The sequence below is a fragment of the Anastrepha ludens genome, chromosome 2, assembly GCF_028408465.1.
Source record: "Anastrepha ludens isolate Willacy chromosome 2, idAnaLude1.1, whole genome shotgun sequence".
In the NCBI taxonomy this organism is placed as follows: Eukaryota; Metazoa; Arthropoda; class Insecta; order Diptera; family Tephritidae; genus Anastrepha; species Anastrepha ludens.
This window is the reverse complement of record NC_071498.1, coordinates 58,627,977-58,651,163: the sequence shown is the minus strand read 5'-3', so window position 1 is coordinate 58,651,163 and position 23,187 is coordinate 58,627,977. Positions and strand designations below refer to the sequence as shown.

Sequence of the window (23,187 nt, the reverse complement as noted above, 5' to 3'; positions counted from 1 at the left end):
GATATTAAAAAAAATGACTAAGCAAACTCTGCAAATACAAACTCACTTTTCCATAAATTCCGACTTGAGCAGCATGCCGCGATATTTATTTAATTCGTTAAGATTCGTTTTGATGGACATTGAAATGCCCAAATCCTCCGTATCGTATTTGAACAATTGAAACTGTAGGGAAATTTTACTTAATATGAATGAATTCTGCCACTAAAATTGTGTACTGCAACTTACCACATCTACAAGACGATCCGGGTACATAACTTCCTCGAACGGCTGAGTTGCCTTTGTTATCTGACCACGAGTCGAAGTAATCGAACGTGATTTAAACGAAAGCCCACTTGTCATATTCTCCGGACGCTGGAAGGAGTAACGCAAACATTTGCTAGTGATATTCATATTCAGATCAGTATTGAACGGCACATAGATGAGAAAACCCTGTTCGCGATTAATTTCATGATCCAAGTTCAAGAATGGATTATAGCTACGACTGCGACACGATGCATACGAGGAGTATCGCGCATCAATCTCCAGAGCTGATTTCATTAAATCGTTGGTGCGATGCTGTGTAATGTTGCCACGCAGTGAAGTGAGTACCGTGGTTTGGAGTAGCACATCCGAGGCAGTGCCCAATACGGTGGGTACCGAATATTTATTCATGAAAGGCCAGCGAACAGTCTGCATATTGATGTGGCTGTCGGCGCGTATAATGAAGCTAACGCGACTAATGACTAAAAAATGCAAAATCAGTAAATGAGAAACAGCGCAACTAGCAATTGATGCTTACGATCTGTATAGGTTAGTTTTTGAAAAGTTTTCTGATTCAAGTAATATGACAACACTGTTTTGCCCTCCATTTGTAAAATAAACTCAAGATGCAATGGTTTCGATTCTATAATTGGCGCCTTCATTGCGTGAAGTAATTCCTTGATGTGTTCGAATTTTAATGGAGTTGCAGCATTTTTAAGGAATTTGTGGAATATTGCATCGGGAAGACCGCGTGCTTTAATGTAGAGCTGTGGAGGAGAGAAATAAATTTGAGTATAAAGGAATTAAACATTTCCCCTCAAGACACTTACCGCCAATTGTCCGGTAAATTTGCCCAATGCTTCTGTATCGAATTTTAAATATGCAACCACGGGCAAATCTGATTTCGAGTCGCCCACCAAAAAGACCTGTAACATTGCGCCAATACCGAATTTCGAATCGCGATAATCGAATATATAATTTCCAGTGACCCAATAACGTGATTCTGGTTTTTGCGGCAAATGTCGATGCATATACGAAAGCAAACGGCGTCTAAGAGAGTTTGAGGGATAAATATAGAGAGGGATGGAGATTAATGCAGGAACATTAAATATTGAATCAAATTATAGCATTCGCAAACGAGATTAATGATTTGTTTCACAATAAGTGGAAAGAGAGGCTGCAGATGGACAAAACTGATGTTACCTGCCATGTCCGACCGACTGTCGCAGATCCTCCTGTCATTAAACAGAAGGGACTGTAGGCAGCTGGTTGGACTGATGACGTGCCACTTCCTATGGGCGAAGCACATGGAAAAGGTAGGCATCTCAGACAGTACACTCTGTCCAGCATGTGGAGAGGAGGATGGGACGGCGGACCACTTTATGTGCGTTTGCTCGGCCTTCACTCTAATCAGGCTTGAGGTTTTTGTCACTGATGTGTTAAAAAGCGTCAATCTTGGCTCCTTGGCACCACAAGATCTACTCAGATTATCTCGGTAAGATAACCTTAAAAAAAAAATACAGACCCTCTGGGCCAGTACAATCTTCGGCAAAGTAGATTCTGGAAACACGATCTTTCGTAATTATTTGCGCTTGTTCGTATTGAATAACCAGAGTTGGACAGCGCTATTACGATATGCAAATAATTCGGATGGAAATATCTAGTTGGGCAGTGAATTCGCGCAAAAGGTATAATAGTTTGGTGCGTGACTACCATTTTGGAGGGTCTGGGTTTAAAACCCAATGTGGACACAAAACACCAAATGATAAAAACGCCTTTTTCTAATACCACCCTGTGGCAGCCAATGGTAAACCTCCAGGTAACATCTGCTATTCGAAGGCGGCATAAAACTGTAGGTCACTCCATTTGTGGAACAACCTCAAGATGCATGCCACAAATTGGAGAGGAGCTTAGCTAATCTTCAAGCAAAGGATGTACACGACAATTATAATTAAAAAAAATAAAGGTAAAAAAATCTTTGTTGTCACTTACAGATGTTGGTAACAGGGATAAGTCGTCTCAGATATACTCGTGATGGTTGTGCGATAGTAGTTAATCATATGCGGATCTGTTTCGCTCTGTATAATGCGATGAATACTGATAAGGCGTGCTGCTGTAGGATTTGAAATCAGCAGTAGGGTAACGGCGGTGACACGCAACTCCAAGCTGGCGTTGCGGGATTCAAAAATAGGCCAATATATTTCATAGATCTGTAAAAACAAAAAGAAAAATGGAAACAATTTACTACAGTTTATGCTATAATTGTAAGACCAGCAAACTATACTCGTTCTGCCCGTTCGGTGGCTAGTGATAAAGTTGCCCAGGCGGCTAGAAATTTGATATCTTCATTTTCATTCGGATCTCTAACAATGGGATCCAGGTAGTTGGCTACATTGCCCACTTGTAGATTGCTCAGACCTTGTAGATACAGCATTTTCTGTTCATAATCGCGGCTATCTGTGAATAATGGCCAAAAGTATGTAAGATTAATTTGTTTAGGAATGTTTATGATTATTCCAGCATTTAAGTTTAAGCGATCAATCTTAACACACTCAGAATATTGCGCCTCAAGCGCATGTTAAGGGTCGATGTTTTCACAAAATCTGAAGTTTGGGTTGGGGAATAAGTTCATAGCGGTTTCATATTTTGTTTTATTTTACAACGATTTGTTTGCTGTTTGGCAAAGGGTTAGTATTCCTGTTGATTGTATTGTATTTTTTAGTTATTTAATTTTTTATTAGTTTTAGGCTTAGAAATGGAATACCCAGGAGGCAGAAATCAATATTTTCGACACCTGCTTCTCTTTGCTTTTCATCGAGGTCAAAAAGCTGTCGAAGCAGCCCGGTACATTTCGGACGTGTATGGAGAAGTTGTCATAGACGAGTCTACAGCACCGAAATGATTTGCAAAGTTCAAAACTGGCATCTTTGATGTCAATGATACGTCCCGAAACGGAAGGCCTTCAGAATTCGACGAAGAACGTCTTAAATCACTTTTGAAGGAGAACGGTCGACAAAGCAGTCGTGAATTGGTGGAAAAAATGAGCTGCGATCATAAAATGATTCGCAATGGGATTTACCGAAAATTGAGAGCTTCGGTGCCACACGAGCTCAACGGGGAAAAAAACAAAGAAAGTCGGGATTCAAATTGCTTCTCAGTATATCGCCTGCCATCGAGCAACACGCGGTCATAAACAGCGTTTTTTGTACCGAATCGTCACAGGAGATGAGAAATGATGCCTGTACATCAATATGAAGCAAAGAAAAGAGTGGGTGGCTCCAGAAGATACGCCAAAGAAAGCACGACCAATAAGGAGCTCTACATTGCCCAGGTCACAGCATGAATGAGGCTATTCAACTGAAAAGACCTGATCGACATGGCCAAACCATACTCATTCACGACCACGCCAGGCCCCATTTTGCACAAGTCGTCAAACCCAGACTCCAAGAGCTCGCCGTATTAAACTTAAAAATTTAAATACTTAAAAACTGGGTCAACAATTTCTTTGGCACAAGCGCAGGCGATTTTTGGCGAAACGGCATCAACAAATTGGTCGAGAGGTGGGAAAAGGTTGTAAACAGCAACGGCGAATATATAACTGATTAAATTATTGATATAATTATTGTTTTTGTTTAAATAAAAATCTTCGGTAAAATCGCTACGAACTTATTCCAAAATCCAATATTATACTCATTGGCCCTCATCTTATTTACTTACTCAAATAGAGGTTAAAGTACTTTTGTACATATTCCTCGAATACGTCCTTATTGATGCGTCCAGCCATGAAAACATTGTGCACCAGTGTGGCAAAACTCAAAATTGCCGCTTGGTGCACATCTGGACGATCAGGCCCTATAAGACAAAAATAATACTTTAGCTTTAAAAGTGTTCTTCTAAGCCACGTTTATCATTTCTCAAATAACCTAATGTCAAAAAGACCTCGCAGACTTTCACCAATTCCAGCGACAGCTCGAATATATGAAACGGTATTGATATTAAGAGTTGTACCGCAATCGTAGACTTCAGATCCTTTTCCAGCACCAAATCTTTGGTTAAAAATACTGATGCCTTTGTGCCGATGCGCGGTATAATCTCGTGAAAGATATTGCGTATTGTCTCTTGCCGATAAGAGGTACCGATATCCACATCTCTATAGAGTTTATTCAACGAATCATAGTCCATTTCGGACAGAACTTTTATCAAATCCGAAACGGCAGTATCATAAGGCTCCCCAAACTCTAGTTCGGAATTTTCTAGCCCCTCTGCAAGGCTATTGAGCATGCTGGAAGCAGCTGTGATTAGTGATTCCTGTAATTGGGGATTGCGTCCACCCGTTGGGTCGCTAACTTCGTTCGGTAATAATTCCAGACCGGAAATTTCTGTGCACATGGACGTCTCAATGTCAATGGGATTGTCTATGGAGGTCTCATTCAAAAAATTGAGTAACAACCTGGTAACAGGAAAGATAAAACCAGCTTAAATCATATTTGGACAATTTAAATTTTCGACAATACTTACTCTGAGTTAATGTATTGCGCCTCGCCAGTCGACTCAAAGGTGTGTATCAAAGTTGTGCCTTTTACATGGGCCATGCTAAGAAAGTAGCCAGTGACTGGATGTGGTAGCATGCCATAAATGGCCTCATTGCCTATAATCACATTCTTTTGAAAGTCGAACTCGCACGTGTTGGAGGGCACATTGCTACGTGTGACATGTATGGCTTCTGAGAAAGGTGTGCAATTCTTCAATTCCGGTGTTTTACGTATGGAAATGTAATTGGTTTTGTTCGAGACAAAATACTCCGTCGAACATTTGCCGTGTATGCCGATCTAGGGTGGAAAATTCATAAGTATCGAAATTGAAAGAAAGAGTAGACTGAATGCGTACCTCATCCACTACAAAAGCACCTGTAGATTCAACTTGAAATTGGAGTATAGATGCAATGGCACGCTTGAAATTTGTTGACCAAATAGGATCTGCTTCTTTGAAGAAGAGATGTGAGACTGTGCCTTCTGGTGTGAGCACGATTTTGAAGGGCTTGTATGGCGGATACATTTCCTTATTCTGCAGAAATTTTTCACCGGAATTATTAAGTGTTATGTCATCGATGACGAGCTGGAAAGAAAATAAAAGCTCATTATAAATTAATAAAAAATAGGGCAAAATACTTAACGGCTATAAATATACCCATTTTTTTTAGTAGAAACGTCCATAGATTACATATTACAGTTCTTATTTCCTATATAAACCACTATTATTTTATAATTTTGTATGAAACGTTAGAGAAAATTTAGTTTTTAAGACATGGAGCAAGAGTTTGAAAAGCTTATAAAAACAATGTTATTATATCTTGTGTAAGAAGGATGATTTCGCGGGCAGATGTCAATATTAATTGGAAAAATTATTGACTGATAATTACCAACACGTTTCTGGAAGTTCACAACTTGTCATTTCGGTCGTGCTTCCTCGGGAGGGAAGAGAGAAGGCGATTTATAATGGGGTCCATCAGACGTAACCTACTTAAGGGCCTGCAATGTCTGCTCACCAGTACGGTTATCATATAAGCTTGCCATTAAATAAATCCGTTTCAGGATATGGCTGTGTAATACGCTGGTAAGCCTCTGGGTAAAAAACTTCCAAATAATACAAAAAAGCCTCGAAGATGAGTCTGCCTGGTTGGTTGATGTTCTCGTAAGAGTAAACTTATCACCGCATCCCAAGATATGTGAAGGAGGTCTCAAGGCAAGAACAACATCGGACCGTACATAGGCGTCGCATTGGGATAGGAGAAAAACTGTATAACCAAATAGTCCCATTCACGCCGGCAGGCAGCCATTTCGCCACAATACGTATTGAATTTGAGTTTCTTTAACATTTCGCTCATCTGCATCGACATCTCGATTGAAGGAAAGATGACGCAGCCCAAGATTGTTTTTATACGTGTTATCTCTTTCCCGACATAAGAATCGTGCTTGGTGATGAGCCGCACCGCGACGTAAGCTTATTGAAAGAAATGAAACTGAAGTAGTGCTACTGGTTAGGTCATGTCGTGTGATTAAATACAAACGTTTCAGCTCTGAAGGTATTCGAAAGACTCCATAGTATAGAGATTTACCTTATGGTCGACAATTCAACTACGTATATACTGAAATATGTAGAATGTTTTCAGAAATTTCATTTTAATATCAGTTTTCCAGTTTACCATTATTTAGGAATAATCTACTGGTTGAGAAAGACGATTAGAAAGCTTAAGTCCATATTTTGAAATGCTCAAAATGTTGAATAGACCTCGCCTTAGTCATTATCGAGCAAATAACCGAGCTGCAGGAATATCTTGTCTTCGTTGATTATGAAAAAGGTTTTGATTGACCTAAACACCCTCGGGGGAACTTGTTATCCTTAGAGGGCGCGTCCGCAGATGGCGGACCCACCCTACAGATATGGGTGGTAGGACAGAAATGAAATATCTCCCGCCGATCTCACATGTAAATTTCGTTAAAAAACTAACTTTCCTCAACGTCTGTTTCATAATGTGAGATGCGGTCGAAAGCGGGTGTCTGTACTTGGAGCCAGTAGGATTACAAAGAAAAGCAGTTGCTGACAAAACTATAGAGCTAATTAAAGTACGAGGTACGAGGCTTGCGAGTGCCAAATCTTATATGACGGAATCTTATAGGAAGCCATCCAAACTGAGACTTTTCCTTGTCGTCATTGATGAGATATTAGCTACATCAATCGACCATGCACGTAAAAGTGGATTGCTGTGCCAATCGATTTCAATGTTTCATCTTGAAGACCTAGGTATTGCCGATGACATCGTACTACTCTCTCAAGGCAAATCGGATGTACAAAGCAAGTTGAAGGACTTTGTGAAACACTGGACTTAAAGTCAATGTTAGAAAACGAAACCTGTGACAGTGCACGTGAGCAATACATTATTCAATATTGTAGAGGAAAGTATTGAAAATGTAAATGTTTTTCAATATCTTAGAAGCCAATTCACCATGCATAGTGGATACAAATATTATTTAGGTACCTATTAAGTATGAATAGCACGAAGTCTATTTGCTATTCTCCGTCCGGTGTGATAGTCCGAACAAATTCTCGTGACAAGAAAAATCCGGATTTTTAACTCCTATATGCCTGTGAAACATGGTATCTCTCAGTGGAAATTAAACAAAAGCTTCAAGTATTTGTGAGCTGCTGCCTAAGGCGTATTTGGTGGTCAGACCATTGGATATCCAAAGTTGAATTGCAAAGGCGGTGCCAACAAAAACCTATAGCAAAAGAAATCAGAGAAGACAATTGAGGTGGATTGGCCATACCTTGCGGAAAGGAAGCATTGAAATCAGCAGACAAGCAGTGGACTGGAACCCTCCAAGTCAAGGCAGATTGGCGAAGTTCGATAGTGGAGGAATTTATAGCCGTGGACAAAGTCCGAGCGCCAGCAAATGAAACTAAAACCAAGAACCATACAGAATGGACAAATTTCACTTTGGCCTTATGCTCTGCAATGGAGATCAAGGAATGATGATAACGATGAAAAGAAAATTAAAACATGCAAGATCATAGTTAGGAAAGAGGTAGTTCAACGTCAAGTTAAAATGATCCACGCATTTGTTGACGGTTGGAGGTAAGCTGTAAGTACAAATTAATATCCAAGTGAGTTATTTTAATAAAAAAAAGTGTAATTCATAGCGGGTTCTAAATAGTGAGATGCATCCACCCATTATAGATCAGTGAATGTAAGTTCGATGGAAAGGTTTGGAGTGGTCTCGGTTTAGAAGACGTATGCATATTACACAATTTTTTTGCGCTTGTATGATTATTGCAGTATTTTTAAATGTGAGCTGGTGGCTATTTCAAAGGCCGCATCATTCGTACAGTGTAATATGAGTCCGTACCATGTAATCGACATTTTAACTAACAGGCAGGTGGCCACAAAACCCTGGAAAAATCTTTTCATGCCTCAAAAGTGGCTGTTAAATGCCGCCAATCTGTCTCTTAAAGATGGTTGTCTCATGAGATGGCTAAAACATAGAGGGCAACTGCAAGGCTGATGAGCTAGGTTGTTACTGGCATCAGAGTTGCACCAGACATTGTCTTGTAAATTGGAAAGTTGTTAGTCTACAAATAGTTTTGTGTGGTTGCGGAACAAAGGTGATGTGCGGAACCTATTTCCAAGTTGCTCGATAATTTTGGCTGACAATAAATGTTCAACGCTCAAAATCTCTACTGATTCTCAGAAGTCAGGACATTCGGCCTATATACTGTGGTCCTTACTAGGCATTACTTTAGTAGCTCATGCGCTACCAGATTGGACGTTCTTTGGAACTATTTCGGCAGAGGTCGGCGTGATGTGGGGAAGGAAGAGACTTCTGCAATGCCTTCTTTGGGTGTCTCCGGTTTTATGTAGGCGAAGGGCTCAAATTTTCAGTAAATATTACTTTTAGAAACTTAAGGATCTCAGTTGCATAAATATGGGAAACTTGTCTATGTTTATTTCAAGTACAAGTGTTTATTTTATTTATGGAAATTAAATATACGGTAGGTGAGTCACGGCACTGGCAGCTTGAGTACTAATTGGTTTTAGGGCATAAGGTAATTGTAAACCTCTTGTGGCATTACAAAAGTTAGGAGTCTAAGTGTGCTTCACTAGAAATGACGCTCAATCTAACCTAACCTAAACCTAAACCTAAACCTGAGGGACATAATAATAAAAGTATAACATTTGAACCATTATACACTTGAGCCTTCAAAGAATTCTATTGGACTAGATTGGTAATATGATAATTGATGACTGCAAACAGATTGTTAACATGGAGAGAAAAATTTTAAGATTTTTTGCCCAATAAGAATGCATGGCGGTACCTATAGAATCCGGTAAAACTCGGAACTAAACGATGTTACTCAGAACGAGATAACGATGCGATTTGTTATGGCACAGCGCTTAAGATGGCCAGGTTACGTTACTCGTATGCTTGCTGACCGTATCTTGAAGAAAGCCATGACAGCGAAGCTAAGCCAAAGGCAGACCGAGGAACCGATGGATAGTTGCAATAGCAAATGATCCCGAAAATTTTGGAATAGTAACTACGAAGCCAAAGCTCAAAATCGAACGCTTTGGAGGAGCCTTGTGAGGGTGACTGATGATGATTGATTATATTACTACTGACGAGAAGAGGCTCAGTATAGCAACTATGTCCCGATACATGAAATTCTTTCTCTTTCATCGCCGAAACTATGCATTTTTTGAACCCTAAAGAAAACCATTCTGAACAAGCAACAATATGGGGCTAAGTCGTAAATATTCGTCAATTGTAAATATGCTGAAAGTTATGTATTTTTTAAATCTGCAATTAACGTTTCACATGACGTCAGTGATAAGACCAAAGGCTAGCATATGTATGCGTACTATGTAAGTGTGTATAGGGACGTATCTACATACGCCATGTACATGCATAGCTACTACATAACATACACATGCACATATTTATTTACGTTCCTTAAGTGTTAAATGGTCATCAGAGGTAATCAGCTGTTTGTCTGATAAGACTGTTTTTTTGCTTTATGTTGCTCAACATGAGCATTTGTTGTGCATATCTACAAGTACGTATTCATGTATGCACAGATGTATGCTGGCCGGCCGTTGTTAAACATAAGAATACGTTTGGAGTTATTCTCAGATTAATCATTGTGGGCTTGTGCGAGTATGCGATGAGTAGGGTTGTGGGAATATTCTTATTTCTTTTTGAATATTACACACATACATACATATATGCCTATGTGTGAGGCTGCTTGGGTTATGAAACGTGACACCGTTTGCCACGATTCACCGACTAGCTGGCGATAGTTGGCAGTCGGCTGAGTTCCCACAATCCCTACGCCAATCTGTAAAATATCCCAGTAATTGCCGAGTGTGAGTGCGTGCAGTTTGATGACAATACCCTGCAGGAAAAATCTTAACTTGTAATACAAATTATAAAAACAGCTTAGCGCTATTTATTTCTCCAAATTAGAAGCAATTAGGTGCTGATTAACTATTATTTTTTTGCTATTTCCAAAGAAAGTATACAACAGAGGCAGACAATTTTAATTTTTACGGATATAGCCACTTAAAATTTCGGTTGGTACCGGGTTCGATATCCATTATGAATAAGGAATATCTATTACGTGAAATTTTGACAAAAACCACTTATTTTTACTTTAACAGGTTTCGCTTTTAGATTAATATAATATTTCATAACCTTCTACAAAACAGATTCACTATTTTGATGAAGTTTTTATTAAGATGGATTTGTGCGTCTTGATGTTGCTCTACAAATGGAGAGACCTACGAGGGGTGCCTTTTATATGTCGGGATTAGAAAACAAAAACAAATTTTAATCATCGAAAATCACTTTATTGTTTTTCAAAATATTCTCCATGAAGATCTATACACTTTTGCATGCGTTTGAACCAATTGAACCAAAACATGCATTCTGAATGCCGCAACCGCTTCTTCAGGTGTCGAAAAACGTTGACCTCTCTGTTTGTTTTTTACGTACGGGAATAAAAAGAAGTCATTCGGTGCCAAGTCAGGACTATACGGCGGATGACCCATTAATTCGATGTTTTGGGTGCTCAAAAATGCAGTTGTTTGAGCCGATGTGTGAGAGCTCGCATTGTCCTGGTGAAGAGTGATCCGTCTTTGGCGATTGGTTTTCCTAATTTCTTGGAAGACAACTGGCAAACAAATGGTTGTGTACCACTCAGAATTTACTGTTCTGCGTTGTTCTAGTGGTACGGTTACGACATGCCCAGTTTTTCCGAAAAAACAGGCGACCATTTGCTTGGAAGTGCTTCGTGCGCGAACAACTTTTGTTGGATTTGGCTCATCTTGAAACACCCATACAGTCGACTGCTGTTTACTTTCGGGCTCATACGCATAAATCCATGATTCATCACCTGTCACGATGTCATAGACATGTGTCGAAGCCCCGTGATCGTATTTTTTGAGCATTTCCTTCGACCAATCGACACGAGCCTTTTTTAGAGCGATTGGCAAATTGTGTGGGATCCAACGCGAACAAAATTTTGACAGTCAAATGTTTATGCAATATTGAATGTATGCTGGTCCCACTAATGCCTAAGATTGTCTCAATCTCACGATAGGTCACATGACGATCTTGCAATATCAGTTCGCGCACAGCATCAATGGTTTTTGGAACAACAACTGATTTTGGACGACCTTCACGAAATTCGTCTTGGAGTGAACTACGACCACGATCGAATTCACCATACCATCGATAAACACTGGTCCTTGATGGAGCTTCATCGCCAAAAAATGAATTAAGTTCATCCATGCAATGTTGCTGAGTTAATCCACGTCGAAAGTTGTAAAAAATAATCGCACGAAAATGTTCACGATTTAATTCCTTTTTGGACCGAGATGAATCTTTTAAGTTACTGTAAACAACACAAATAGCGCTGGTATTTCAAAACGTTCCGAGTACGTAAAAGCCAAAAAATGTCAAACTTTGCGATACAGCTGTCAGTTGCCAGATTGCCACTCCAGGGTTGCCAAATCCCGAAATATAAAAGGCACCCCTCGTACAATTTTAAGCCGACTCCGTACGTCAAATGGTTTTTTATGAGGAGCTTTTTCATGGCAGAAATACACTCGGAGGTTTGCCCTTGCTTGCCGGGGGGCGACCGCTAACTTTTAATTAGAAATCATAACATAAATCCCCACGGGTAGAAAATGTTAAGTTGTTTCTAAAAAGTCAGACGTGATAGAAATATTTTTTTTTATTTGGCATCTTCGAGAACATTTGAGACAAGAAAAAGTTTTTCAAAAAAATCTTTCTCTCGTTGATTTTTTCGAATCGTTTTTCGATGAAGTGTTGAGCCCTTTTTTCCATTTAACTAAAGTACTTCCGAACAACTGCAACACGATTTTTGAGTGACTTCAAGCTTACACTTTATTATACTTAAATGGAATGAGCTACAAAACTGCGTACTTCGAAATTTTCTAAAATTTCTGATTAAAAAGTTTTTTAATTTTTGAATTTCCTGTGAATTTTGTGCAAAATTTGTAGCTTTGAGTTATATGGTTTTTATTGTAGAATGCACTATACTAAAAAACATTAAAAAAAACATACAAAAAAAAAATATAAAAACAAGAAAAAAGTTTAGACTTGGTAATTCATGGCGCACCTATTATTTTAAACACAGGTGTCAGTGTATAAAACCTACTGCCCCGATTTTATCATTTTTTACGCCATTGAAAAGCCTCTGAGTTTTTATGTTTAGTTTATCCCTTAATATCATTGTGATACCACTGGAGGTCGCCCTTTACACTTTTGAGTCTTCTCTGAACCAAACTGTGGATTTAATGGATTTTAATAATTTTGGTAACACTATTTGTGAGACCTCTTCAATGCTGTCAAGAAAGATGAATTCGAGCGTTGAAAGCATTTTTCTATATAGAGCAATGAATGTACACAGCAGGTGTTCCACGGTTTCGTCTACTTCAATATTGTGACAGCTTCGACAAAAGTTTGTATCCCAATTAGACAATGCCCTGTTGGTAACCCTATCGTATTTCTCATATCCTGTCTGCTAAGATTCAGTTGTGATTTTGTGCGGCCGTAGTTCCGTCCTGGCCAAGTTTGTCTGCTTATTTGGGTGGTGATTGAGGGTGATTGCCTCCAACGGGCATTAGCAGCATTGAAGATGTTTCTATTTATTTTTAATTTGTAGTTGTAGGAACCGTACCTTATCTGGGTGAATATTTCGTGATTTACCTTACCTTGCGAGCTCATCTGCTTTGCAATTCTTCTCCTTCTTCTTAATTGGCGCGATAACCGCTTACGCGATTTTGGCCGAGCTTAACAAAGCGCGCCAGTCGTTTCTCTCTCGTGCTAACCGGCGCCAATTGGACACACCAAGTGAAGCCAAGTCCTTCTCCACCTGATATTTCCAACGCAGAGGAGGCCTTCCTCTTCCTCTGCTACCACCAGCTGGTACCGCATCGAATCCTTTCAAAGCCGGAGCGTTTGAATCCATTCGGACGACATGACCCAGCCAACGAAGCCGCTGGATCTTTATTCGCTGCGCTATGTCTATGTCGTCGTAAAGCTCATACAGCTCATCGTTCCATCGCCTGCGATATTCGCCGTTGCCAACGTGCAAAGGTCCAAAAACCTTACGCAGAATCTTTCTCTCGAACACTCCAAGCGTCGCTTCATCGGATGTTGTCATCGTCCAAGCTTCTGCGCCATAAGTTAGGACGGGCATGATGAGAGTCTTGTAGAGTGTTAGTTTTGTTCGTCGAGAGAGGACTTTACTGCTCAGTTGCCTACTTAGTCCAAAGTAGCACTTGTTGGCAAGAGAGATTCTACGTTGGATTTCAAGGCTGACATTGTTATCGGTGTTAATGGTGGTTCCTAAATAAACGAAGTCTTTTACAACCTCGAAATTATAACTGTCTACAGTGACGTGGGTGCCGATACGCGAGTGCGCCGACGGTTTGTTTGAAGACAGGAGGTACTTCGTTTTGTCCTCGTTCACCACCAAACCCATTCGCTTTGCCTCTTTATCCAGTTTGGAGAAGGCAGAACTAACAGCGCGGTTGTTAAGGCCGATGATATCAATATCATCGGCATACGCCAACAATTGTACGCTCTTATAAAATATTGTGCCTGAGCGATTAAGTTCTGCGGCTCGTACGATGCTCTCCAACATCAGGTTAAAGAAGTCACACGACAGCGAGTCACCCTGTCTGAAACCTCGTTTGGTATCAAACGGCTCGGAGAGGTCCTTCCCAATTCTGACGGCGCTGCTGGTGTTGAGCAACGTCATCTTACATAGCCGTATTAGTTTTGCGGGGATACCAAATTCAGACATAGCGGCATACAGGTAACTCCTTTCCGTACTGTCGAATGCAGCTTTGAAGTCGACGAAAAGATGGTGTGTGTCGATTCTCTTTTCATGGGTCTTTTCCAAGATTTGGCGTATTGTGAATATTTGGTCGATGGTAGACTTTCCAGGCTTTGCAATTACCTTGTATAATTCTACGATCTAGCACCCAGATCAGGTAAATTTTAAAATATTGCGAGACTTTGCATAATAATTTGTTATATTCAACTACCGTTTTTGACATGTGTTTTTCTGATTCTTACGATTTCAGAGCTGCCTGACTATCCGAGTAGATATATACTTCTCTCGTAGTTAGAAGTAGTCTCTTCTTTAAGAGCAATATGCCCTCTTTTATGATAACTTCTGCCTGAAAGACACTACACTGAATAGGTAATCGAAAGGATGCACTGATGCCCAGCCTTTCAAAGTAAACTTCTCCATCTACCTGTTCATTAAGCTAAGATCCGTTAGTAAATATATTGACTCTATTTTCATCATCTAGTTTTTGTGCAAAACTGATTCATTAGAAGCCTCCAACTAACGGCTTGCCCACTAATTATAATAAAAATGCTCTCTATTACTCATTTTAGTAGATTGTTTCCATTTGTTTGTATTTGAAAAATGTACTTTATTAAAAAATATACAGAAGTATTCCAGCATAGGTATCCAGACAAATTTTTTTAAGAAAAATTATAACAAAAACATTTTTTTTTTAATTTCAATTGCAAAAGTAGTGACATATATCAAATTTGTATTTGAGTACTAAAATATCGGTATGGAATGAAAGGCATTCAACAATCTATGTTTAACTGGTTTTGCCACCTATTTTTTGTGTAAAGTAATAAATTGATTGCAAAAATATATCAATAGATACTACCAAAGAATACTACTGAAGCAAATATTTTGCGGGTTGCGGAAAAGTAGAACCTATTTTAACATCATTTTATTTTTCTATTTTTTTTTAATAGGTCGACCGGAGCGAGGTGCATCTTTCACATCGAAATTTCCAGCACGGAAGCGAGCGACACTTGTTGTGCTACACGAACTGATACAACATCGTCTCCGTAAACTTCATAAATTTCATTGCTGGCTTGCGTAGCATTCTTCCCTTTTTTATACAAAAATTTCAAAATATAGCGAATTTCTTCAATATTTTCACTCATTTTTGAACAGCTATAACTTTTTTTCAACTTCTCCGAATTAAATTTTTTTTTGGTTAAATGAAGCTTAAAATGTCACATTTCTAACCCAATGTAATTGGTAGCACTGGGGATAGATGACTCCAACGACATCTATTGACAAAATACGAAAAGACTTTTTCGACTTCCCAATATTTTCTGCATTTTACACTTTTTTTACATATTAAAAAAATAAAAGTTACATTCATTCATGGCACCACATTTCTTTTGAATCACATCGTCACTAGTTCCATATATTTTTTAAAATGTCATGCTTTTTTCTGCAGGGTAGCTGCTCGAGCCGGTTATTGCTGCTTTTTTTGCAGTGTCTGTGTCCATAGTTAGTCAAAGCAATTAAAAGTGATTACACGTTCATGACAGTGAGGCTCACAATAGGCATTCAGGCGACAAGTGTTGGTGAATATCGGTTCGTCGAGGTTCAACACTGCTCGCTTGAAAAAGGTTAAATTGTTTAACATCGTCATAAACAACAACAACCACACAGTAAACTAGCGAGCAAAGACAATAGTCTTTGCGTATTTAATTGATGTTTGCCTTTTTGTTATTTCATTTAATTTAATTTTATTTTATTTTATTTCTCACTTTTTTGCTGATTAATTTGCTTTCTACTTTACGTTGACTTTTTGGTTTTCATTGAAATGGAAATTTTTTGTTGAGTGAAAAATAATAGGGGTTAAGGAGTAAAAGAGGCCACTGCCAAAATAAAAATAAAATAAAATTAATTAAATTCAAATTAAAAGGACTTTGTTGCTTAAAAGGCAAAAGGTTCACACATTTGTGCTTTCTAATAGATGCAAATAGATACATGGATAATGCACACATGCACATACATTTGTATGTATATACATATATAAAATACATTGTTTGGGATTCTAAAAATACATATTTTGTTCACAGATATGTTCGAAAAAAAATTGTCATCTAAAAGCTGTTAGTGTCTCACACAACTCGTTTCAAAAGAATACTATTCAAAAATCATTTCTATGAGTTTCTGGCGCGTCTTTACGGATGTTACCTGAGCTACTATACTACAATCGAGGTTAACGCATACCGCTGTTATCTGGAGGCCGTACCAAATACGTATCTCTAATCGGGTTGAGAGAGTTCAGAAAGTTTTGCTACGATTTGTGCTCTGACCTTTAACCTTCCGCGGTCGTATGTCTACTCCCTGCCAACACAGCAAGGAACCATACTAAATTTATACGATGTTTTTTGGCTGACTTAAAAACAGTTGATAGCTGATGATCTATTCCATCGTGTTCATTTATTATTGATATCATTATCGACACTATTGACTGTCCTCCCATTCAGAGTAAAATTCAGTTTAATGTTCTTTCAACAGTTTGAAAACTTAAAAATTGGCTTCTCGAGTCAACCATCTTAAACGGTTTTTTGTAGTAATTATTATACTATTATAAATGCTGATCAGATTGGAGCTACTTCTTCCAATAAGCTTTGTTTGATAGATCACGTGTGACTACTGTCAAACTAAATACATACTTTTTTTCAGTATTCATAGAAATTTCATCATGGAAGGATTCATGCCTCAACAACGTTTACAAATCGTACAATTGTATTATGAAAATCGACGCTCTGTGAAAAGTGTTCATCAGGCGCTCAGGCCAACTTATGGTGTAACGTGATGAGGCCCATTTTAGGCTTAATGCCTACGTCAATAAGAAAAATCGCCATATTTGGGCTGAAGAGTAACCCGGAGCCATTTAAGAACAGCTTTCATTGCATTACATCCATTGAAAACAACCGTTTGGTGCGGCCTATGGGCTGGAGGAATCATAGACCCATATTTCTCTAACGACGAGGCTAGGCACAATATAAAACTGTCAATGGCGAACGCAATCGTGCATGATAAACGACTTTTTGATGTCGGAAATTGAAGCCCGTGATATCTACAACATTTGGTTCTAACAAGACGGCGCTACTTACCATACCGCTCCTGAAACAATATATTTACTGCGTCGTCGTTTCGGTGAGCAATCTATTTCTCGTCTCGGACCCATGGATTGGCTACCAAGATCGTGTGATATCACACCTTTGGTCTTTTATTTACGGCATATGTAAAGTCTAAATGCTTTGTGGATAAACCAGCTTCGATTGAGGCATTGGAAGCCAACATTATTCAAGTTATCCATGCGATACCGACCGAAGTCCCCAAGCGGATCATTCAAAATTTGTGTTACGTTATGTAATTGTAATTACGGTATAGTTGCAGTTAACTTTTGAAGGGGATTATCTTTAAAAAATAAATGCCAAGAATAGTTCTACACAAAACTAATAAAGATTGCCTAATCTATTTGGATTTTCCTTAATTTATTTTAATTTAAAATCCGATACATCTAAATTGATCAGCCTTTACATTAGCTTAATATAGTATGTAAGAATATGTCCATTCAAAGACTTTATTTACAAATAAATAAATAAAAAATTTCGCTTGGTCACTTCAACCGTAGAGTGGGAAAGAAAGTTTCATTCAAAATTTAACCTACAGAGATTCTTGGCTGGCAAAAACCCTCTATAACCTCCAAGCCGTTGCCGACTGGGCAATGGGTATCACTGACCTTCTTGAGGCCAACTTTACATGTTAACCCAAGTAGAGACAGTGGAGACGAATTGAGACAACTGATCGGGCGGGCTTTCTACGCAACAAAATCCCAATTTGCTGCCTCTGATCCGAAGTATGCGAATCGGATTGAGGAAGAAATAACCATCAAAAGATAGCGTCCCGCGGATAGGGAAGCCTCAGTGCCATAGAAAAAGCATAATCACAAATCTCGTCTCGGCAAAGTTAGGAAATCGCGATAGGCAGAAACCCCGATGACGTCAAAAGTAGCGGCAGCGGTCAGTGAAATTGCCAGAAAACATTTAATAGTGGCACTCATTGACGGTAGTGACAAGCTGGGGCCATGCAAGGGGATGGAGATGAAGCTACTGGAAAACCTATTAGCGAAAATGTACGCAGAGCTGAATGCACCCATGGCAGAACTTGACGGAGCAGTATGGTTTAGCGGCGTCATAATAATAAAATACGTGAACGACTCTACGCTCACTTGGATAAAGGAAGTAGTAAAAACGTTTCAAGGACTGTGGGAGGGGGCTTCGCTCGACATAGTTGACCTGCAGCTGTCAACAACAAAGGCAAAAGAGAGTTAAATGTTTGTGTTGTTGCTAAGAACACGAGATCAGTCCAAGGCAGTATGCATGCAACAGTTCATCATTAGTGCATTCATATTGGAGAATGAATTGAATGCCTACGAAAGCTAAGAGTAAGAGTCTGTTTTATTGCCACTAGTGAAATAAGTCTATCTCGACTCCTTCACGATGTTATATAAAACAGTTAGGAGCACAAAAATAATCACTGCTGGAAAAAAAACGCCAGCTTAAACGACCCTGTACTGTGTAAATAGAAAAGTTCCAGCAATCGTCTTGCACTTGTGCGTAACACATGGGCTGAAAAGTCCCGCGCTTAACAAAGAAAACACGTATTTTTTTGTTCAAAATTTTCTTTATTCATCAACGTAATTTTCATCAACAACAACGCAATCATTCCAGCGCAGCTTAAACATTTCAATACCACTTTTCTGGAACGATTTATCGTTTGCCACAAAATACGCTGAAACTGCGTAACCTCTCACTCGAGTGAAATTTCTTACCGGCGCGAATTTTTTTAGGCCTGTCGTCACTGGGAGCCAAATCTGGCGAATATGGTGGGGGCAATTCGAAGTCAATTCATGTATATAAATATATATATAATTGGCTCGTACACCCTTTTTAGGTGTTTTGGCCGAGCTCCTCCTCCTATTTGTGACATGTGTATTGATGTTGTTCCACAAATGCAGGGACCTATAGGTTTAAGCGAACTCATGGTTTAAGCGAACTTCATGGTAGAAAAACACTCGGAGGTTTTCCATTGTCTGCCGAGGGCGACCGCTCTTAGAAAAACTTTTCAGTTCATGTAGTTTTTGCCATTATTTTGATTGACTTGTGACGCGGTGCGTTGTCTTGAAGAAAGACAATTTTTTTTCTTTGTCATATGCGGACGTTTCTTTGCAAGTTCGGCCTTCAAACGCTCCAATAACACTATATACTTTAATATTCGCCGTTGAGGGTATTTCCCTTCTCAAGATAGCAGATGAATATTACACCACGCACAACCCAAAATACCGAGGCCATAAACTTTCCAGGCGATTTTGGTGCCTTCGGGTGCTTTGTACGAGGTTCTTCTCGACAGATGGCGATCGTTTTGATTCCGGAGTGAAGTGATGGATCCATGTTTCATCCGTTGTCACATATCGATTCAAAAATTCCGGTTTATTACGTTTAAACATGGCCAAACACTGCTCAGAATCAATAACAAGCTCTGGTTTTTGGTCAACAGTGATCAAACGCGGCACCCACTTATAGTTGAACAGAGCTTTCTCATAGACAAATACCAATGCAATATAAAGCCCACACGTTTTTTTGATATCTCTACGATGTCAGTTAACTTAAAAACTTCACTTTTCGATCATTCCAAACTATGTTGTGGATTTTTTATTGTTTTCTGGTGTTACTGCTTAATTTGTCTCCATGACCAAGTTTGAAGTCAGCAAGCCATAGTTCTATTGTTGTTTCGCATGAAGCGGAGTCCATATAACACTTCTCAAGCCATTGCTTCGCTTTAATGGTATTTTTCCCATCAAGAAGCAGTGGAAAATTTAAACACGAAATTTTTTCTAACCTATTGTTTTGAAAATAACAAAAGTAGCGTCACTGTTAGCACAATAACTCACGAGTTTATGAATAGAATATCATGAAATTTTAACAGCTGAATTTTTAAGGTTAGCATCATACTAACTGAAAAAGAGGTGAATGCAATAAAACTAGTGCCATCTATGTGTTAGGCCCGAGACTTTTCAGCCCATATGTTACTACACTTTCATTGTAAATGTCGTCATTAATGTAATATTTTTATTTTTGTTTTTACTTACCGCTGCGGCTAAAACGTTAGCCGTCTGGCGTTGTAGCGTCAACTTGCCGCGCACAATCCAACCGGAAGTCGGCGGAGCCGGATGTTCATCTTCTTGTGGTGCCTTCGCACCCACCACCACCGTACCGACATACTCATATTCGTATTGGCGATTCAAAGCGATGATATGAAAAGCGCCCACACTCGTACTGAGAACGGCCAACAACAAGAAAACTGACGAAGATATTGGAGTTTGAGAGATTAGAGAAATTTTAATATTTGAATTTTTCTTTTTTCGTTTTATGCTGAGCTTATTCATTATTTTTAGATGTATAAAATATTATTTTAATATTTTGCAAAAATATGCGCCCATGTACGTACATATGTATATATGCATGTATATAAAAGAAATTATAAAAACTTTTTCTCTTCTTGTTTCTTATTACCAAAAAATTTTATTTTGCACTTCCTCACTTGTTGAATTTCAAGCCATAATCAAAATAATAATTTCCTGGTATTGCAGTATCAAATATTTTAATAAAATTACGTCATCGCTGCTATTTATTTACAAAAAAATATTCACAAATGAAATCAAATCTCGTTGCATATGCAATCAATAGAAAAATTTTTACACATAAATTTCTAGGTATGTGACTTGTGGATGTATTATTTTATACATATGTACATACATACATATATGTGTGTGTATGTAAATCGGATTTTCTACGTACACACTAAACTTGAACACCTGTTGCGCTTCATTGTGGTGAAAATACTCGATTCGAAGGTTTTTTTGTTTTTTAATTTCCTCCCAGATCCTTTTTTAATTTTCTTCTTAGATTCTTTAAATTAATTTTGGTTGAATATTGCACTTTTTCGTTTGATGATTATTAACGCTTAAGTATATTTTTAACGATTACGTTTACTATGCGCGCAATTCATTGGTGGTTCAAAGATTTTATATCTCACAGGCGCTTCATTCAATTTTTGTTTAAATACAAACAAATATGATTTTTTTCGGAACTGATAACAGGCGTTTCTACATATGTATTTATATACGTATGTATTAATGATGTTCAGGGCACATACACATACATGTGTGCACTCTACAGATGTATATAAATATATGTATGTATATAAAAAAAGTATTTTTTTTATCGATGATTTTAAAATATATAGGTCGTTTCAAATTCCCACGTTCCACAGATTCTATGTATAATATGAATATATATGAAAATATCCGGTATCAAATATGACTTCGCATATTTATAGTTATAAAATTTGCTTTCAATTCGAACACGCACACACGCATATACACCCGGAAACTCGAAATCGCTAAACTTCAAAATAGTTCGAATGCCCTTTCTTTGGTAAAATTTCCTCTTCGATTGGTGAGCTTCGTACGCGACGCGTTCAAAACCCCTACTAAAGCGTTGCTTGACCGCAAGCTGGAACTATGGGTGCTCGACTTGATGCTCGTGGTCGTGTCACTGTAGTTAGCCATTGGGTTCGGTATATTTCGCTTTTCAGTCTTGTTGATAAGGCTGCAAGAGAAATGAGCGTATATATGTGTGCATACGTGCATGCATGTGGGTGTGTATTTAAATTTTTACATATATATATATATGTACATTCACATGCATAAGTACATACAGACGTATGCATGTTTTGGGACGATGAAGGCGCTGAATGCGGTTGTGTAAAATATAGTATTTGTGAGAAGCATTTGGTGAAAGTAAGTGTTGGGGGCAAGATTTGTGTTTAGTAACATACGAATGTATGTATGTATGTATGTATTACAAGGAGTTGCAAGAATTATGAATGGAACGCATGTACGAGTATATGCATGCGAATCCATGTGTAGTTGTAGGCGCGTATCCCTGTAGGAAAGTTCTGGTGATACAGGACTAGTACGAAACTGTTGAAATGCGAGTGCTTTTGTAGTCTGGAATGAATTCATCTCTTGTAACAGAACTTAAATAATCTTGTCGAATGGAGTCGCTGGCATAAGTGATAAATTAACAAAATATTAAGAAATGTTGGCCCCGATAAGCATTTTACGTTCAACAATGAAGTTTACAGTTATTTAGCATTTTTGCACCGATACTCAAAGGCCCGTATACGAGGAAGTTCTTTACAACTCTTTACTTTGTTGAAAATTGGCGTGTGCCATGCTACTAAAAGCGCATCCCTTTTATAAATGTTTATAACAAAATCTAAAAACAAAAAAATAATAAACATTGGTTTTTCATCTCCGATGCCTACTTTTAAATCCACCTTTGACGCTCTGAACTGTTAGCTTATATTGGAATGACAGGAGGTATTTAATAAAATAAACCCAGCCAACGTAGCCGTCGTGGCCGAATGAGTTGGTGCGTGACTACCATTTGGAATTCAGAGAAAGAACGTCGGTTCGAATCTCGGTGAAAGATCAAAATTAAGAAAAAGTTTTTTATAATATCGGTTGCCCCTCGGCAGGCAATGGCAAGCCTCCGAGTGTATTTCTGCCATGAAAAGCTCCTCATAAGAAATATCTGCCGTTCGGAGTCGGCTTGAAACTTTTGGTCCTCCATTTGTGGAACAATATCAAGACGCACACCACAAGGAGGAGGAAGAGCTCGGCCAAACACCCAAAGAGGGCGGAAGCGCCAATTAGTACAGCTCATACAGCTCTTTGTTCCAGCGCCTGCGATACTCGCCGTCACCAACGTGCAAAGGTCCAAAAATCCCTCTCTCAAGCATTCCAAGCGACGCTTCATCGGATATTGTCATCGTCCACGCTTCTGAGCCATACGTTAGGACGGGCATCATGAGAGTCTTATGAAGTGTTAGTTTTGTTCGTCAAGAAAGGACTTTATTACTCAATTGCCTACTTAGTTTAAA

General features: G+C 38.7%; 1 protein-coding gene across 1 annotated transcript in view; it reads right to left on the bottom strand.

The window, feature by feature from the left end:
- Positions 1–21,734, bottom strand: part of LOC128871558 (uncharacterized) — a 40,917-nt gene extending 19,183 nt beyond the window's left edge. The window contains exons 1-12 of the mRNA XM_054113408.1: positions 21,036–21,734; positions 20,327–20,538; positions 5,128–5,355; positions 4,759–5,069; positions 4,164–4,690; positions 3,958–4,092; positions 2,525–2,697; positions 2,233–2,450; positions 1,071–1,290; positions 779–1,007; positions 226–722; positions 47–162 (exon numbers count right to left, since the gene is read on the bottom strand). Of these exons, the coding sequence (XP_053969383.1) occupies positions 47–162; positions 226–722; positions 779–1,007; positions 1,071–1,290; positions 2,233–2,450; positions 2,525–2,697; positions 3,958–4,092; positions 4,164–4,690; positions 4,759–5,069; positions 5,128–5,355; positions 20,327–20,538; positions 21,036–21,066 (2,897 nt within the window). The 5' untranslated portion in view covers positions 21,067–21,734. The remainder of the gene's footprint in view (positions 1–46; positions 163–225; positions 723–778; positions 1,008–1,070; positions 1,291–2,232; positions 2,451–2,524; positions 2,698–3,957; positions 4,093–4,163; positions 4,691–4,758; positions 5,070–5,127; positions 5,356–20,326; positions 20,539–21,035) is intronic.
- Positions 21,735–23,187: the final 1,453 nt, after the last annotated feature.